The 20,031-nt window shown below is 39.5% G+C and overlaps 2 protein-coding genes across 4 annotated transcripts in view; one reads left to right on the top strand and one right to left on the bottom strand.

Moving 5' to 3' along the window:
• Positions 1-535: 535 nt before the first annotated feature.
• On the bottom strand, positions 536-19,189 carry ankrd28b (ankyrin repeat domain 28b). Its single transcript, XM_040118903.1, has 28 exons — positions 18,590-19,189; positions 12,574-12,657; positions 11,949-12,027; positions 11,314-11,384; positions 11,004-11,204; positions 9,404-9,491; positions 8,812-8,954; positions 8,396-8,608; positions 7,980-8,058; positions 7,750-7,864; positions 7,460-7,542; positions 7,171-7,234; positions 6,967-7,035; positions 6,727-6,867; positions 6,443-6,554; positions 6,301-6,327; positions 6,107-6,181; positions 5,814-6,015; positions 5,620-5,707; positions 5,423-5,540; positions 4,682-4,901; positions 4,275-4,362; positions 4,100-4,183; positions 3,835-3,980; positions 3,602-3,684; positions 3,351-3,433; positions 3,090-3,181; positions 536-2,111 (listed from the first exon to the last, which is right to left on the bottom strand). Exons 1-28 carry the CDS (start codon positions 18,614-18,616, stop codon positions 1,828-1,830), a joined length of 3,159 nt encoding a protein of 1,052 aa, XP_039974837.1. The 5' UTR covers positions 18,617-19,189; the 3' UTR covers positions 536-1,827.
• Positions 18,932-20,031, top strand: part of hdac9b (histone deacetylase 9b) — a 42,750-nt gene continuing 41,650 nt past the window's right edge. For 2 of the 3 annotated variants that reach the window (XM_040118905.1, XM_040118904.1), the window contains exon 1: positions 19,081-19,288. In XM_040118905.1, the coding sequence (XP_039974839.1) occupies positions 19,201-19,288 (88 nt within the window). In that variant the 5' untranslated portion in view covers positions 19,081-19,200. Of the gene's footprint in view, positions 18,948-19,080; positions 19,289-20,031 lie in introns of those variants that run through there. The other variant, XM_040118908.1, reaches the window with a different exon arrangement.

The raw sequence follows: 20,031 nt of genomic DNA, 5'->3' as shown, positions 1-20,031 counted from the left end.
ATAAATAAATAAATAAATAAATAAAAATTTCGAATAAATTATAGAGAATGATCAAGGATCAATATAAACAACATCTGACAATTATGTAAAATTGATAAATATCACTGTATATACCATTATTATTGACCAATATAGATACCATAGAAAAAGTTTTAAAAGCAATAAATTTTAGAATCCCCCCACAAATATAAAATGGAATAAAATCATGATAGTTAACTCATATTAATGCCTGGCAATGAGCTGTACACCGTGAGGCCTTTTTTACAGCCGATACTTTGCCTTGTCGTAATAGGAAAGCACAGGTGTTACTAACACAATAAGCTACTGCTCTGTCCATGTAACAGTGAGTCAACATGCACAATGCCAAGACCCGGAAACTGAAGAAGCTAAATGGAATTCAGCCATCAGTCCTTTTATTATTTATAACCGTGATTTTCCTATTGAGACAAAAGCCCTGCTGTGAAAAAGCTGCTTCACGTGTGCCATGTACATAACAGAATTAAAGGCAATACTCCATAAAGACTCATGTTCAATATTAAATAACTCATTTCTTTATTACTCATAAAATATACAGCAATCTCAGTACTGAAAGAATTCATTGGAGCTTTGAATTCACAGTCATAATTTCTATATACATGCTAGTTTCATCCCTCTTCAAGAAAAAGCAAGGAATAGAAAAAAAATCTTGTCCCTTCTAATGAAGCTAGCAAATGTATTGTACATATTTCCAGTTAAAAGGATTTTTCAACAGACAGAAAAGGGAGTTTTGAATCATGGTAGGATCAAGTGGTTTCTGTTTTTTTGAAGTTAAAGCAAGCAAAACCTGTCAACAAACACTGACTAATATAAGAGCAAAAAATATCATTCAAACAGAAGAAAATCAAATGTTGACCTATCATTGGTTTACAGTGTTTCTCCTCACAAAGCTGAGCCTCAGATACCTCAGTATTGGATCAGTGCTTCTTACAATTGTTTCATTACTTACCTAGTGTGCATCACTGTACTTTCACAGCTTCCTCTACAAACCCATCTTTTCTCAGTAACTAATGAAGGCACAAAATGAACACATAAATAGGAACCGAAAGTACACAAATAATTTATTCTTGAAAGACTAAACCGCAATGGACAGATCAATATACAAAGGTGAGGTTGATCAACTTAAAAATACCTGGTGCACATATCAAATGTTTTTAAATTAGTCAGGTCAGAAAATCAGATTTTTTTCCTTAGAGAATAAGGAGTTTAGGACATGAACATGGGTATATTAAAATTTTGATCTCAAAAAATAAATGATTTTCCCCCTATATGACTTACAAACTTGAAGAACAAGTGCATTCTGACAAATGTAGTGTGTGGATATCAACCTCCTTTAATTCCTCACAAAAATTTCAAAAATGAAAACTGCCCCCCCCCCCCAACCGATAAACTCAAAAATTTTCAATGTCATTTACAGTTAAAACTGGGTTAAAATGCATCCATGTCTTTTGGTCCCTGTCGGTTTAGCTCTCTACGAAGTGCTACCATCCCTCTTCAGCATGTTATTGCTGTACAAAGGTCGCAGTCTGCCCAACAAGTACAGTTTTTAGCACTCAAGAAGTCAGTGTTGGTAAAGCAGCGGTTACTGAGGTCCAGTATCAGCTGAAAGGACACCTGGTGCTGGATGAGGTCGGGATGAGTGTGGGCCAGCCTGCTGCACCTCCTCCCTCTCTTGCTCTCTTAAGGCTCCTATGGGGGGCTTTTTCTCTTCTTCTGGCCTCCCAAGCTGGCGGTGGGTGATTTTTAAGACACAGTGTGTGTGTTTATGCATTTATCACTTCCTCCTGTCCCTCAGTACGTCTCTGAATCCGAGTCGTTGAGCTCCTCGTCCTTGTAGAAGCCCTCGTGATGGCTGATGTTGTTGAAGCTGCAGTAGGAGCTGTGCTCGCTGCGCAGCACTGGCAGGCTGTCGAAGGTGACGCTCTTGGAGGGGCTGGCGGTGTAATGGTTAATGGCACTGAAAGGAAGGGTGGTTGCCGGGGTGCAGGGGGACACAGGCATCATGGTGGCCAGGATTAGGGCTAGGCAGTCTGCCACATCTTTGTTTGGGGCACAAGCCAAGGCAGGTGTGTAACCTGAAACAATGACAGTGCACCAGTGTTACACATTTACTAAAAGTAATTCACAGCTTCAGTTTCCAGCATTGGTACTACATCTCTTAAATGATACAGCAGTAAATACATGGTTAAAAGTGCATTAGTGCTGCAACTAACAATTATTTTCATTATCAGTTAATCTGCCAATTAATTTAAATCAATTTTTTGATTAATTGTTTGGCCTATAAAATGTTGGAAAATAGTGGAACATTACCGTTAAAAATTTCCTAAAGCCCAAGGTGACATCTTCGAATTGCTTGTTTTGTACAACAGTCAAAAGATAGAGTTCACTATCATGAAGTGTAAGAAAAGCTGCAAAATCTCACTTTTGAGAACCTGAAATATTTGGTAATGATAAAAATGATCTTAATAATAAATCTATTGTAAAAAACAATTGCTTTTTTTTCAGCTGTATGACTGAATTTCTGCCTTAACAGTATAGATGCCTAAACTAAACTAAAATTTTTTTCTGATGTTACTTTTAGTGCAAGAATATACAGTAAATAACAGCTAGTGAAGTGTTATACGCTAAACAACATAGGGTATCCAGAGGACTTCTTCATTTACTGGGGCTCAGGAGCAATGTGGACTTTTTCAAAATTTACTGTATACCAAATCTAACCATACAGCACATCCTCTTTAAAACATACGAGTCTGAGAATTTCTCATCAAGCTGATCTGAAAGTTCAGTCTTGGATGTGACCGGAGTATGTTTTAATTGATTTAACTGGCTATCACCTGATCAAATTCTTATCCAGTATGTCAGCTGTCATGTTTCCTAAATCAACATTATCCACAACACAAGGCAAAAGTTGTATAAGATTAACAAACAGCTTAAATGTTTAAAGCGTGTAATTATTTTAAACTGGAAAATAAAAGGAGTCCAACAGCCATTAGTAAGGGCATTTTTATATAGGTGATTTATATACTAAAAGAAAAATGTTATTGTGAATTTACCGTTTTCATCAACTGCAAGTACACTGGCTCCCTTTGCAAGTAGTTCCTGCACCACCACAGTCAGACCATTTCTTGCAGCCACATGTAGAGGCCTTAAAAGAAAGATACAACATGGATGTGCCGATAGGCAAGTCAATATTTTTCAATTGATGCTGCATTAATAATTCAAATCATCAGAGTTATCTACAAACACTACCACTCCAGTCCATCATTCAGATGCAGCAGGAGACAAGACACTAATATAATTCATATGATACATACGTCTGTAAGGCGGCGTTAGTGGCATTTATGAGGTTCCTGTCTGTAATCTTCTCCAATATCAACAAGGCACTGGTTTCATGTCCCTGTATAAAACAGGTATAGTGCAATGAATATCAAGACAACAATAAACAGTACCTTATACATTTATGGTAAATACTATGCTGTTTATAGTATTTCAACACATTCTCGAACATACTGTATATTTGCTGCTGTAGAATGTAAGAACAGTGCCACCATATGGTAATACACACCTTACTGCAGGCCAGATGAAGTGCAGTGTTCTTTACAGCATCCTGCAGAGTGAGATCTGCTTTCGCACTGCTCACCAGCAGTTCTAACAGTGAGGGCGAAAGGGTACAACACAGGAAAAGCAAATTAAAGTTAATTCAATGCAGAAATGTTTATTAATTCTATACTGCACTGATTATTACTTCCCACGGTGATATTTCCTGGTCTGGGGGTTAAAGTAGAGAACCATTCGTACCGACAGCGTTGGTCTGCCCATTCTCAGCAGCCATCATGAGTGGGGTCTTCCCTGCGGTGTCAACACTGTTGACCTGAGCATTGTGGCTCAGCAGCAGCTGGAGACACTCCACATGGTCAGTGAAGGCTGCTGCATGCAGGGGGGTCCTGCACAAATTACATCAGAACAAGGCTCATTTGAAAATCAAGCATTCCTATTCATGGGAACATTTTTTTTTAAATTCACCAGACAAGGTGCCCAGCATCAGGTGTATGAGCATGTATACCTGTTTTTACTGTCTTTGGTATTGACAATGGCAGATCCCAGAGTGTCTATCAGCATCTCGGCTGCGCCTTCGTTGTCGTGGATCCTAACGAAGAGAAAAGAGCCATTAATTTCATCTGTTAAAGGTTCTGTCCTCACATACATGGGCCGAAACAGAGGAGAGCAGAGGAGCTTACACAGCACAGTGCAGGGGGCTGAAAGAATTGCCTTCGGCCTTGTGAAAAACCTCTTGTTCCAGCAAAACCTCCACACACGTATCGTGACCTACAGGAAAGAATGCAGAAAGCATCAGCTGTATCAGCCTTCATCTTTGAGTGCTCACAATCGGGGCTCTCTTAAACATTTTTCCTTATCAAAATGTCAAAATTTGAACTTTCGTGCATAAAGACATTGCATAAAAGGATAATATAAAGAACAAGCATGAAACATGAAATATAAAATGTGTATGCCTATGTTAAATCTACACCTGCTTAAGAACTCCAAATTTACTGTCTTGGCAGCATGTCTGTATTTAAGAGCATACATTACTAAACATTTCCATAATTATATTGATTGCTCTTTGAGTGGTCTCTGATCAATGTACCATTGTAGCAGGCCCAGTGCAGTGGGGTGTAGCCTTGGTTGTCTGTTAAGACAGGGAGTGTTTCCACTGATTGGGCAGCATGCAGCAGACCTCCCAGTACCCCAGTGTGTCCACACGCTGCTGCCAGGTGGATCGGTGTGCGACCTTTACAGTCTCGCACCAGGAAGTTGGCGCTGTGCTGAAGTAAGGCCTCCACACATTCCTCATGACCAGTCACTGCCTGAGGAGAGAAACAGTTTTTTACTAATAATTGATTATACCCTAAATGATGATGTCATTGAATGATGAGAGCTGATAAATGTTTTTTAGTTTGTTCCTTCCAAAGACAAAATAGAGGGAGTTTGTGCTTATGGTTTCTTTGTAGGGCTGCTCTACCCAGATTCAAAACCTAAATATGATTGAGGTGAATACTACCACTAGCCACGAGCAGAAAAAAATATACATTTTTTTTTACAGTTTAATATGACTGGCAACACCTCAAACCTAAGAACAGTTGTGGTGATAAAAGGTAAAGTAAAAAAGACAAAAAACTAAAAGAAGGTTGAGTTTAAATTTCTTTTAGATGTTAAAGATAACTACAAAAACTATTTGAAAGTCAAAACATTCAAAAATATACAGTACACAGTATGTCAGTATGTATGAAGTTTGGTACTGGCATGATATCTGAGTATTAACATAAAAACTTTACCACCATATCATGTGTCAAGTACAGTGTATATAAGAATAGTGACATGTCCTTACTCCTCTATGCAGGGCCGTCCTGCCCCACTTGTCTTTGGCTTCTACACTGGCTCCCTTATTTAAGAGAGAATACACACAATCTGTGTGTCCACTCAGGACCGACAGCATCAGAGGTGTTCTAAGAGATAGGAGACAGCAATGTCAGTGATTACTTTAGAAAATAAGTTGGGGGGGGGGGGCTAAACAATTTTACTTACTGTCCATTTCCATCTTGAATATCTACTGCACTTTGAAGGTCAGAATTTCCAATCAGCAGACGCAAACATTCTGAATGACCATTGGTAGCTGCAGGGAAAAGATGAAACTCCATTAGCATTACTCATCTTATTGTATTTGGATCTGAAAAGTCAAATGTAGGCAAATTCATGAGCCACTAACTCCAGGTCCATACCTGCAGCATGGATGGGGGTTCGCTTCAAGGTAAAGTCTGTGACAAGGATGGAGGCTCCTTGGTTGATTAGGACGTCCACACACTCTACATGGCCCTTAAAGGCAGCCAGGTCTAAGGGTGTGCGCCCTTGGCTGTTTCTCACATCAAGATCCAGCAGAGACTGCACCAGAACCTCCATAGCATGGTGGTGACCATGGTATGCCTGAAAGAGAGTAATTAAACCACGATTAAGTTAACATAAATAAACTGAGATTGAGGATAAAGCCATTATAAGGATAATACACACTACTCACAGCAAGGTGCAAGGGGCTGACAGGAGCTCTGACATCAGAGTCATTAAGGATGTCTGTCCCTGAGGTTTCCATTAGCTGAACAAACCAATCACACAAGTTAGAACCTGCCTCAGATATAATCACGCAGATCTACATGACTTGTGGCCTACTTTATACATGAAAAATCCCCAAAGAAAAGTACAAATTCTACTCACCACATCTAGAGGTGTTTCACTTGCAATCTGTAACAGAGAGTGGGGGAAGCAGTGAGGCATTAAAAATGATGACAATATAGCAATACACAAATATGGAGACGCTGACTGTCTTATGTTGTGTACTCTGGAGTGAAGTTCTCACCAGCTCCAGACAGAGACGATGTCCGTACGCCGAGGCGTAGTGCACAGCATTGTAGCCCTGATTGTCCCGGATCCCTGGATTTGCATCATTTCGCAGTAAGTATTCCAGGCACCTGCACACACAACAAAGAGGCTGTCGTCTAGGAAACAAGATCTTCTTTGAACTGTTACTTAGCATAACCGATAATGCAAGTGAGCTTTCATCCATAAAACCTTCAAACACAACCCGCGTCCCACACAGCCACCACCTCCTTTAAAAACCTGAATTTTCTACGTATTACTGACTTTCCATCTGTGTCAGAGGCAGCGGCATAGTGAAGAGGAGTGCAGCCCCGTTCGTCTAGGTCATTGACGCTGGCCCCAGAGCCCACCAGAGCAAACAGGCACTGGTAGTTACAGTTGGCAGCAGCGTAGTGCAGAGGGGTCCTGGAAAAGCAAACATGGCTCAGTTCACTGTTCAAATTTGACCAAGAAACTAGCAGAGTGCAAACTCTTGATCCAAAGCCACCAGTAAACGCTACAAACCTGCCAAAGCTATCCTTCCTATTAAAGTCTGCACCCGTGTTGAGGAGAAGATTGAGACATTCCAGGTTTCTGAGGGGGTTAGAGAGATTTATAAGAAGATGAACTGATAATTATAATGGTTTTATTTTTGTTATAGGTCATGAACTGTATCTAAACACTTACACAGTTAATAGTAAATACACTAGTCAGGTGCCCTGTACTCACCCTCCAGCAGCTGCAGCATGTAAACAGGTCCTTCCGAAGTCATCAGGAGTATCAATATCAAAGCCTGCATACAGTGAAGGATTATGAACAAGATCATACATATACTGCTTTACCTTATATGAGATTTTACAGTACAGGTATTTTACAGTGTTAAAATTATGGCTAGCAAAATGAAAAACCTTGTCAAGAAATTTGACTTATTAAACTACAATATATAACAATTCAAATACAAGACATGTATAATTTTGTACTGTGGGCAGCCACACAACACGAATAAAGAGTTGTTCACCTGAGGACAGGAGCTTTCGGCAGCAGTCAGAGAATCCACTGAGAGCAGCCAAATGCAGTGGGAACATACCGTGAACCCCTCGTCTGAAAGCGACACAATCATGTTGGATTTAGCCAATATCACCCAAATATCACTGGCACTAAACTGAGGGTAGGAACTTTATATTTATAGTACAGAATTATCTGTATCAGTTACATAACAGTCGGCTTTGGAAAGGTTTAATCATGCAGCTCTTTCACAATGTGTAAAGTTGGAACAGTTGCTGAAAAAGGGCAAACAGGCTCACTTACTTGGCTGTGTCAGCTCTGTTGGTGATGAGGGTGTTGATGAGGAGCTCGTGTCCGTATCGGGCTGCAATGTGCAGTGGTGTATTTCCATTTTTATCTTCACAGTCAATCTCAGCACCTTCAGAAGAACACAAACCAAGTACTTAGCAGGCGTTACGCAAAGAAGCAGTTTAAGTTTTACTGTCCAGTGTAGGAATTAAAGTCAGTAAGGCGGAATCTTTAGAGGAGCTCACCATTCTCAATGATTGCTTGAGACCTAGAAAACCTCCCATGGATGGCTGTCATGTGGAGGGGAGTCTTACCATCTTTACTCTGGAGTCAAACAAAAACATGGCCGTATCACAGCGTTGGTCTTTACTATGGCTTTCAGCTATAAAGTATATTGCTTTAACAACTGGCTCCAGAAAACAATGAGAAACTACATAAAAAACCTCATTTCTGACACTTATTAACTGCAGAAAAAAGGCACAGTGATGTTTTATTTCAATTACTACTACTTTACAACACAAATAAACACTTTGATTCATACACAAGAAACACGTGTGACTGTTTAACCACTGCCTTTTAATTATAAATAAATAATAAAAAAAACTTCAGCTATTGAGTAACAGTTTTCCTTGCAAGAGGAGACATTCTGGTTTTTACTCACCTTGATGTTGACATCAGCCCCATTGCACACTAGCAACTCAAGACAGAGTGCCCCATGGCGTGAAGCGGCTGTAAAATGGAGAGGTGCAAAGCCCTTCTCGTTCACCTGGTTGACGTTAGCTCCACATTCAATGAGCTCGTTCACCACCACGTCCTGCCCATTGTAGCAGGCCACGTGGAGGGGTGTGTTGCCATACGCATTGGGCTCATTGATCTAGACAGCGAGATAAACAGAAAGTAGGAATGACACTACTGTTTCCATCAAGACAAGTCAGTACAAATACAGGACTGTTACTCTTACAGCACACAATATAAAAATCCTTTGAGTCGTTATTCAAGACATCTCTCTCCTGATCAGATAATAAGCTGTAGCAGTGTCTACAGTGTATTGACAATAAGCTTGTGGATGGAACTTACATCCACCCCCAAGTCCAGGAGGTATTTCACAACACTAATCATTCCACTGGAGGCTGCTGCATGTAGGGGAGTGTACGATTTCTTATCTTTGCAGGCCACCTCAGCTCCATGAGATGACAGCAGCTTCACCACTTCTATGTGCCCTGAAGACAAAAAGGGAAGGATTTAATTGCATTAATAGGTTATCAAGATATTATCAAATATCTTATATAGTCATATTTGGCTGCACTGGGCAATAATCTTGCAGCAGACTGTAATTTTACCGTACAGACAATACAACACAATGACAGTTTCAAGGTTGATTTTCAGATTCTTTTCTAGTGTAATTTGTTGAATGAAATCATATCTCAATCTGCAACTGTCACGTATGTTTTGTAAACAGCATTAAACTAAAAATTAATTATGTAAACAAAAGTATTAAGATATTAAAAAGTAACACTTTTAATGCTTCTACAAATAATGAAAAAAAATACACTATTCCTTTTCCAATAAAATCTTGGAGAACTTTATTAACCACAAGATGAGAGGAACTCCTAAAGTTCCATAGAAAATGAACAGTGTGATGAAAAAATCCATGCGGTAGATTTAATACCCATATAGGCTGCCCAGTGGATTGCACGGCGGTCCTTTTTGTCAAAGGCATTGATGTTTGCTCCTCTGGAGAGCAAGAGCCTCACCATCTGAGAGCAGCAACAGAGAAAAAAAGAGCAATCGGGAAAGATGTAAGGGAAGTTGCAACTTGAACACTAGTAATTCTGCTGCCTTTCCGTCAGTGTGGCAACTCATATATCCACTGCATATGTGGTGCTTAATGGCTTTCTACGAGGGCAAATGGACTGATCCTGTGGTTTACAACACATACATGTGTACAGCTACCTCCAATGTAGTCTAATCTCATGAACTAGAGGAGCCTTCACAAGGATTTAAATTCCTTTTTTTTTTTTTTTTTTAAATAGCTGGGGTGATGTTTGTTAAAAAAATGTTGATCTTTTGCATACACTCAATACAGGTAAACAAACAGAACAAGAAGACATTAAGTATTTCTACAGTGTACCTACAGTGTAATGTAGCATATGCATAGGTTATTTTATGTCGCTGAACATAGGCTACAACTGCATGTCCTCACCTTGGTATTTCTTACCAAAGGGTTCTCTGAACAGCTTTTATGCATTTGATTTGTATAGAAAAACTTTCCACCTCTAATATAACTAATTTGGATGCGAGTATATGATTACAATGAGTAATTTGCGTGCAAGCATGTGACTGGGCAAGCACTGTCGAACCACATAGTGTCCTTGACTGTGTGACCACAATATATGACTGATAGCCCACAGTGTCCGTCTGCAGCCATGTGGGGAGGTTATCTGAAATTTTTTTATTCTATAAACAAGCTATGGCTGGTTTATTGGAAAGCAGCTTTATTGTTTGTTGAGCTGCAACTGTTCCAGTTTTCCAGTGAGACTATGCCACAGCACATGCCAAATGCTGCGAGTACAAAGAGCTTAATTTGCTTTTAAAAATATTTTTCACTGCATGCTGCACTAAAAACCCAAAACACAAAGAACTTTGAAAAAAGAATTTGCCAAAGATAATCACAGGGAAATAATCATTGCTAAAAGAAAGAGAAACAGCTAACTACTGACTACATGTTCTTCTTACTAATTGCTGTGGTTATGACAGTTAAAGTCATATGGGGATTTTGGCTGTTTCATCTCACACTGTGTTTGCACATTTATGAAGCAAGCAGTACTAACATCTAGGTAAGACACACAACATCAAACCTGGTGTCATGGTTTGGCAATAAAAACTTTGTGTATGTGGTACATGCTCTCTTGAAAGGAGAATGATACTGTATCAGTCAATATGAATAGTACTGAGGTGGTTAACATTCTGAAACACAATAAAGACAGGAGAGACCATACAGCCAAACAGTCAGTATTAGGGCTGTCCCTTTTCCCAAAAATTAAAGTCCAAAGAATTTAAAATAACGCAATTTGTTCAAATGAATTTGAATGCACATCCTTACTCAGCACTGACCCTTTGAGTTAGTACAAGTTTTGTTTCTTAAGGCAATTGATATTCAAATTTCTACCCAATAAGGTACAACTAAATCAATACTAAAGGCATTAAAGCACTTCTTGAGAGTACAGCCCTAGGGATGAATCAGACAGTACTTTAGGGCTTAATTTTACCTCCAGATGACCGCTGAAGGCTGCATGGTGCAGGGCAGTCCGGCCTGCTCTATCTGAAACATTCACATTGCTGAGGAGTGGGACCAGGGCTTCAGCGCAGCGGACAGCCTTATTGGCTGCAGCGATGTGAAGCGGCGTCTGCCAGTTCTTGTCTCTGGCGTTCACGTCCGCAGAGTGTTTCAGCAAAACCTGGACAGCCTCCTGCAAGAAGTCATCACATGTAGGTGCGTACTATTTGGATTTGTAAAACAATGAGAAATAACAACAACAACAAAATGTGTGATAGAGAATAAGAGAAACATTCGCATACCTCACTGCAGGAGGCCACAGCTCGGTGCAGAGGAGTGAGCCACTTGTTATCTTTGGCATTTACTCTGGCACCTACAAGTAAGAAGACAATGGCTGTCGGACTGTTTAAGGTCAAACAGTTACATGACCTCAAGTGCAACATTTCAACAAAAGCCTTTTCGACAGTAACAAAGTCCTGTTTTGTAACATCTCCACCTGCATAAGCAAAAGAAAAGAGCAGACTGCAAAGGGTGCATGTAGAGCTATTTCACAATATTGAATACAGATGCACCATCTGGCCACATAAGCATAAAAATATTCTACTGAGTATCACATTTGAAATAAGTCATAATGCTCTCAGACAGGCTAACATTGCTGATCTTTCACCACTCCCTACAATACCCAGAAAAGAGAAACCAGAAAGGTGATGATGACTTAGCCCAAGGTGATTCTCTAAGGTTAAGTGGTTGCTAATATCATTAAGAACCATATTTATTGAATTGGTATGATGAATTTGGCCATATCTGTCACATATTAAGAATCTTACTATTATTTAAACAAGCTCAAATTGTGACACAAATCACATCATTTCAAACATATGGTTATATTTGACTTAAATAGCCTCTTCACATACATCCTCCTTTAAAAAAAACCCACCTGAAAGAATCAGCAGCTCTATAATTTCTGCATCTCCGAGATAGGCAGCAGCATGCAGTGGAGTCCGCTTCTCATTGTCCTGTAAGAACATGAACAGAAAACCAATACTGTGATTAAAAAGAAAACCAAACGGCTTGCACTTACACCTTTACCTTGTAAACTTTCTCTACTTTACACGGGCAAATATGGTCCTGGTCAAAACCGCACTCTTTCTGTGCTGTTCATAACATTACAACGCTAGAAAGGAGAAACAGCCATTAAATGCTGACAGCCACAGAGACGCCATACATGGCAAAAAGGGGGTTAAACGTACATTCAGTACCTTAAAGCCTTCCGGTGAAACACAACCAAGTACCATCCAGCCATATTTTGAAACACACACACCTCCTAAGCAGTAATTCTGAGGAATGCAATAAGTACAGCCAGATCCTGCAGTGGGAACTGTAAAAACCAACTGTGTGCACTTTTTGTACTCTGCAACTGTTAATTGACAGAACTATATGAAGCCTTTCAAGAACAATTAAACATGAGATGGTTTTAAATTCAGTGTTGTTGGGATGTTTTTAAAATATAACAATATTAAGAGAAAATGGATTCAGATTTAGTGAGAGTCTGTTGGAATTACCTGTGCATTCACATCCTCTTTTTTGAATATGAGTGAGCGTACTTCATCTGGGTCCACATTGAAAATAGCTTTCAGCAAAGCCGGCTGTAAGAGAAAGAGACTGAGTCAAACTTGAATCGCCAGCAGTATAGGTAAAATATGAGAAAACAATAACCATTCAGACCTTGGAGACATCACACCTTACAGGGTGTTCTGGATCCTCGTCATCAAGCACAACAATACACACACGACTCATTTGCTTTGAGATTACACAATCATGTTTAGGCTGCTATATAACCCCTAACTAAACCTGTTTAAAATTCTTTAAAAAGGCAGAGACTGCAGCATTTTAACAAACTGATGACTCCGCTAATCAGAGGATGATGGAGGCAGACTGTCAGGATCAAAACTGACAAATGCTGAATAGCCACTTTCTAATTCTATTCTGTGTTTAGTCTGTTGGTGGGTCAGAAAACCATATCCATACCACGCCACAGAGAAAAATGCCACAATATTTAAATGAATACAAGTCCAGCCATGCTCTCCAGCTGGCTGATGTCCTGTCTCTTTTTCTCCAGATGGATTTTAAACTTTAACATGATTAAACTCCTGTGACTGTCTGAATCTTCAACGGAGACAGCCACAAAAAAACGGAGGAAAAAAGAGAAAACTATCCACAGCTGATCTCGTTCACCATTACAACAGGTGGCAAAGATGATAAAACCAAACAAGGTTTCCAAAATAAAACTTAAGTAAAGGAGAAAGTTGTTGAAGCTCTTTGTGAAGTCTGACTCTTAAGGATCATGCAATTCCCACCCTGGCTTCTTACAAAGTAGTTTAGCTGGCCCCACCCTTCTTAGGGGAGTATACACAGGGAAAATACTGCTGCGTATTTTAGACAAATATACTATATTTTCCCTTATTTAAATTTTGCACAAACACTCATATGTGTGCCAAATTTTTAAAAAAAATTAAAGATCGCTTAGAGTGACTGTGTTTTAAGACATGTAACTGAAACCATAAAGATTTAAGGCAATATTTACCCATGTGTGATGTGTGGGTAGCTTAAGTGATTCAATGTGACACTGTTGCAGCATTTTGCCAATACTTCCTGTAAGACAAGCCTCTGTCAAAACACCAGCAATGTCCCTAAAGACTGAGTGGGAACTGTGAGCCCAATATAGCAGACTTAAACTGGCAGTGTGGAACTTTTGTCTCCCCCTTCTGGCAGTGAGAGTAATTACACAAACACTGTTGAATACTGAGAAAGTTCCACAGTTTTAAGACAAAACAGTAATTCATTATTTAGGTACAGTAAATTTAATCGCTATATAGCCTACTCCAAATATTTTACAAAATGCCAACCTGTCCAGCAGCAGTAAGGCAACATCTGTGTCCGACCTTAGTCCCTTATCATCTTTCAGCGCTTTCCAATGAGGAAAAGCCCAACCAAGGTAATTAAGTCTGTAGTTCATCAAAGAAAATCTTGGTCAACTGAAATTGTACCTAGTCTTCAACCAATCGATTTGTCGCAGGGGGGGGGAAAGCAAAACGAAACAAAAAAATGCACGTTATCCCTAGATTGACTAAATATGACCTCTTCTAAACATGCCAATTTTGATATGTTCACACACAAAGTAGGGGTTGCCCGATATGTTTTTTTCAGGGCCGATTCCAATAACAATTATTAGTAATCAAGGAGATCTATAACCCATATTTGCAACTGATATGTATTTGCAGTAAAAATTAAAATCTTGGTGTCAAAATTAAGAACAACAAAAACTCCAACACAAAATTACTACTACATATAGTCTAATGAGACCCACTGTGGTGTCAATGTGTTTCCATTATTTGTCTACTCCGCTTTTACCAATGAATATAGGCTAAATAACAGAAACATCTCTGTATAATGCAATACTCCTCAACAGCACCACACAGTACATCCTCCAAAAAGATCATATAGTTGATACAACAACTCTCTAAAACAATTTTAATAAAAATTAACATTACAAACCTTATGAATGGAGGATTTCATGCAGGACTGTTGTATTAAACTCGATTTGTTTTAGCTAGGTGTGCCTAACAAACTGCCAACTGAGTGTATATTTGTAATTATCAGTTGTATCCACAGGATGCCAAGTGCCTGACTGGAATTTGCTGGTTGCCTTAGGTGGAGTTTTCACCTGGGAAAAATACCAATGCAATTATGCCTGGCAGCATGAAGATGTTCTGTAACATAATAGTTTTAATCATATATCATTATTAATATAATCACCGTATAACATTTTTACCTCCCCTTCCCCCTTTTACAAATGTAATACAGTAACAATTACTCATCCTTTTACTTCTACTTCAGTAAAATTTATTTTAAGTACCAGTAGTGAGTGACCATTCACGTGCTGACATGCTGCATTAAGCGCATTGTCTCATTTCCGGTTGCCAGTGTTTCTGTGTTAGTTGTAGTATTTTTTGCTGCTTTATCTCAACCCAGCTAATTTTGCCATTTTTTTCATAAGAGCAAGTACATTTAAACATGCGCTAGTTCTGCTCGAGCACTGCTAGCTTTCTTCTTCTTTTAGTGACTTTCCCGCTAATCCCACTGTTGTTTACATGATATTAAGATCTGCTACTTACTTTATCTTAGCAGTTAGCATTGCTAATGAATGTTCATTTATATGTAACAGTCCTGTATTCCATCTTTAAAACTTGACAGTGTATCTACAGCATCTAATCCATGTAGTTGCGTACAACTACTCAACAGTGATCTTAACAGTGCTCACTGTAAGAATAATGACAACCTCGAGCAATAACTTAAATAATTAGCTGCAGCTGCCACTACAAATATTTCTACTTTTGGCCACCAGCTAGTTTTAAATTTTTAATTATTTATTTATTTAAAAAAATTAAAAAAAATAATAAAAAAATAAAAATCACTCACTCGTTGGTAAAGCATAATTTTGCCACACCATAAACAACAAATCTGAGCCCCAAGGAGCGTCAATAGTATTACTATTTCATCTTTCATGCTGGACGGCCTGGTCCTTCACAAAATACCAAGCTGGCTGCAGATCAGATTGTCACCACTTATGTGCTTGTTCCATTCTAAAAAGCAAACCATCAGCATTTTTCATTGTGATTTTTTTTTTTTGTCATTGACCAGTGTTACATCTCTATGACTTATCAAATGTATATGAAAACAACGCTAAAATCAATGCCCCTATCAACAGTCACATTGTATATGTTCTAATGGACATTCATGCATCATGTTGGCCAGCTCAACATAGCTGCGCTCCCCTATCTAATCCACCATAACACCAGCAGAGAGTGTTTGATCAGGCAGTTTCCACTGCCTGTGGGAGGAGGCTGGCATGGATGGGGAGAACAGTGAGGGCAGGGGATCCCTTCCAGAGGCTGCAACTGGTTACCCATGAAAGACCCAGATGGAACATTCCTGGCTTCCACAAAAACTTAACCCTTTCCTGACTTTAGTCAAGTTTCCAAAAAACAAATTAAGCAATCCCAGTGGCCTTACACCTGGAACCACATTTAGAAGTTGTTTCCACAAGTAACAGCTATGAAATCTGGTGATACCTAAATGTTGTGTGTCAGTTCAGCTATTGTCTAGCACTTCCAATACATGTGAGCAATCATATCCTTTGAATGAGCAATGTGCACCCATGTATCCAAAACAAAACATAAGATAAAGCAGCGGGAGGTTCCTGTTACAGAATGGGCCAAGAGTCAGCAGGGTTTAAAATCACCTGCTGTAAAGTTTGGCTGGAATGAAAACCTGTATTATCTAGTATTGCCTTTATCTGCCATCAATACATCTTTGGTGGAAAGAGCTGAAGAGGTAAGTCTTTAATTTGAACAGTCCATCTCCCTGCATACAATCCTTTCCATGAGCTGGATTTCTGTCTGCATACATTCAGAGTGATCTAGCATGCAGAGTACATTTTTTCATTAAGATCTCATCCCACATTTAACCCACCAGGCTTCCCAGCTAGCTAATTAGCTAATGTGCAGCCATGTAGCTTATAATAATTCATGTGCAAATGATATTAGTTTATATGGCACAGTGTGAGCCACATACTTTAAAAACTATATCAAATAGAACTAGCTATGTTTGGATCCGACTCATCTTTCTGAACCACTTCCCAAAATGTTTCAGTGGCTAACAACCAGATTGTTGTCCAGTGCCATTCACATGATACTCAGAAGTCAAGCATGGAGCCAAACATTTTCACCTTTAGCTGACAGAAATAATTTGTACTGTGTGTCCCTGCAGACAATAAATTCAACTATTCTGCTGAGACTTTGGGAAACAATCGTAAAACATTTTAAGCACTACTGTTTCTGAGAAAAACAGAAAAAAGAAAATATTGTGAAGAGTCTGTTGTGGAAAATAATACTGCGGTTTAAACAGCCATTCCAGGTATACATGGTGACATGGATTATTCCCTTTGAAGTGCGATGAAACCGACAGGACAAGGTATGCTTTCCTCTCGTACGAATTTGAGCCATATGATGCATTTCAGCAGTCGGATTGATGCTCAGTACGTATTTAGAATAAGCAAGACAAAGATTACCATTACCATCCAGGGAGCGAGTAGCTTACAGTCCCTTTTTAAAAACACAAAACAATCCCTTCATTCACTTATTATAATACCCATGAATATCTGCAGGGTGCAATGGAGGTTAGAGGATAAATTCAGAGTAACAAGCGGCCACTTGTGCCTCTTACACTGTTTCATTTTGAAAATTTCTGAATATCCCCCGCAGTGACAAGGAAGGACAAATCTGCATTTTGTTGTTTTCAGTTCTTCAGTCCTGCACGACTGGTGTAGGAGATTTTCTATGCTTCTCTAGCTGCACGACTGTGCACCTCCTCTCCTCATACAAGCCAGCCTAGTTAATACCATCACCATGGAGACAGCTCTTTGGCAACTCCACTGGCTCACAGGAGCCCAGGCACACGATCATTCAAGCACACACACAATGAAAGACGCATGCACGTACATATGTTACAAGAATAGCAGGAATGTGCAAAACACAGTCCTTAAATGATAGTGGAAAGCTATTCTCGTTTTCCCAAGTAGGTGGCAAGTGTTTAATATAGTTAGAGGACGCATGTCTAATACTGTCACACTGCCAGTCACCTCATAAATTTATTATAACCATTACACAGCAGTTTGCCTGCATGTATACTATTTATATTGTAGAAATAAATATATTTTGGTAAACAACTACTTCCTAAACAGCTAATACAAAATAGTTTAATTGTTTGCAGTATTTACAAGGGGCGAAATGCTAAAGGCTTGTGATCAAGGACATAACTTATCTATTATAAACCCACTTTAAAAAAATAAACATTAAGACAATCATTGAACTGAACAAGGCACAAATCTTCTGACAGATCCGCACTTCCACAAAACGGTGGTTGTATTCAAACATTTAGTTGGGGTATATATAACACAAACGACCAGTTGTCACAGTAATGTCACAATCAACAGATCGCTTTGATGGTTATGGAAATCATCTCATACTGCATTACATTTTAGAGATTCAGTGGCTATTATTAACTCATTTAATCACCTGGAAGTGACAATGCAAGCCCAGTTTTGTATTGTTTTGTCACAATATGCTAACTAGTCACTTCCCAACTGAGTAGCTAGTGGCATTTTGCGCCGGGTCTGGCTAATTGCTGGAGATAAACACAGGCTTATTAGCTGGTTACAACTCAGTAACCGTTTGAGCATGTGTCTCAGTGTAAATGTGATGCCTCGTATTGTCGCCAAAAACATGACTCCATATGGGATTCACCCGACAGTACTGTACCTCACTTTCACCTCATAAGTGATTATTTAATGTGTAGCTACCCATGAAAAGCTTTAGGAAACGCTTCCGTTTCGGAGAATAGCTGGAGAGACTCAAATTACATTCCGCTGGCGAGTGTTGAAATCGGGGCAGCTAGCTAACGTTAGCCAGCCAGAATTAGCTTCAACTTGGGTCAGCTTTTGACACAACGATCACTTACCTGGTCTCGAATTTTGAGGACCACCATATTTCTGAGATTTTAGCTGTTCTCATGCAGATTCATAAAGGAATATTTGTCTCCTTCCGAATAGCAGTGTTTGATCTCGGAAGCTCTCCCGCTGGTCTGCTGGAGGCCTAGCGTGACGCTAACTTAGCTCTCTTGCTAGCTCCCTAACCTATGGCATGAAAGCAGAGGAGTAGCGGAAACTCCATAACATTGCCGCCACCATACTTCACCACCCAAAAAGATGCAATTCCACAGGCCAAGCGCGCTGGACGTGCTAGTAAGGGAGTTTGTGGTTGGTTGTTGCAAAAAGCGCTCTATGACAGACGCACTGTGTTGGATACTGCATCGCTGTGTACGTTCACGTCAAAATAAATGTATTTAACGAAGAGTTTTAATCTATTTATCCGACATGAAATTTATTACTATTATAGTACAATCTCACTGCGCTCTGTTAATAAATTTACTGAGCAATGTGGGCCCGTTCGGTCGGTTATTTAATAACAGCTGCTTATTATTCTATTTGCAAACTGTGACTCATCGTCAAGTTGCACTAAAACCGAGAGCCATGCTACCATGGCACGCAGAAGAGGAGCCACTGGGATCATATGTTATCAACAATATTCTTTCGACAGGAGGAGTTTCTCCGGTCAGACGATCATCCGACCGGTCACCGATTCACTCCTCTTGAAGAAGGTAGCCATGCTGACACAAAAAAAGGCTCCATTATTAATTGGCCCTATGGAAGCTGGTTAAGCAGCTGAGACATTTTGTGCAGATATGACAAGCTGATGAAGTAGTGCTCTTAAAGAGACAAATTTTGACACCTGTCACACCCTCCCAAGGGACTTCATTTAGTGGGAAAATATGATATTTTTCAATAACAAAACAAACTACATCGGTGGTGCCTGCCATCTGCTTCTTGTAAACTCAATAAACAGTATATACAGTCAGGCTAGATGCAGTGCACACATACAGATCACTTGCCTCTCTGAGTTTCTACCTCCTGGCCTCGTGCTTACAGATACTTTTTTTTTTTTAAAGCTGCTGTTCTATATTCCCAAACAGTCATAATCACCATTTTCACCAATCTTCCTCATTTCCCTACCATGTTAAAAATGGAGCTAATAGGGTATTTTCCTGTGCTACACAAGCTGTTTGGAAAAGTATTGTACGTGCACAATGTAAACCATGTAGTCCTGCTACACCTTTTAAACACACTTGTTGCTGACTAACAAACTCTTGGACTCTTGGGTGTATTGTAAAATTAGACAGCAAAGAGCCATTTAATGTGGATCATTGAATTGAATGCCCATTTTCAAGAAAAGTGTGTTCAGGAAAAACTTTCACCAATGTCCTGTAACTAACAGGTTGGTGGTGGGTTTTAAATGCTGAATGTGTTTCAGGTCCTGTGACCTAACACCTAAATGTGGTGAAAT

This window comes from Xiphias gladius, chromosome 22 (genome assembly GCF_016859285.1).
Source record: "Xiphias gladius isolate SHS-SW01 ecotype Sanya breed wild chromosome 22, ASM1685928v1, whole genome shotgun sequence".
Classification (NCBI taxonomy): domain Eukaryota; kingdom Metazoa; phylum Chordata; class Actinopteri; order Istiophoriformes; family Xiphiidae; genus Xiphias; species Xiphias gladius.
The sequence above is the reverse complement of the archived record's forward strand: the minus strand, read 5'-3'. Positions and strand labels throughout refer to the sequence as shown.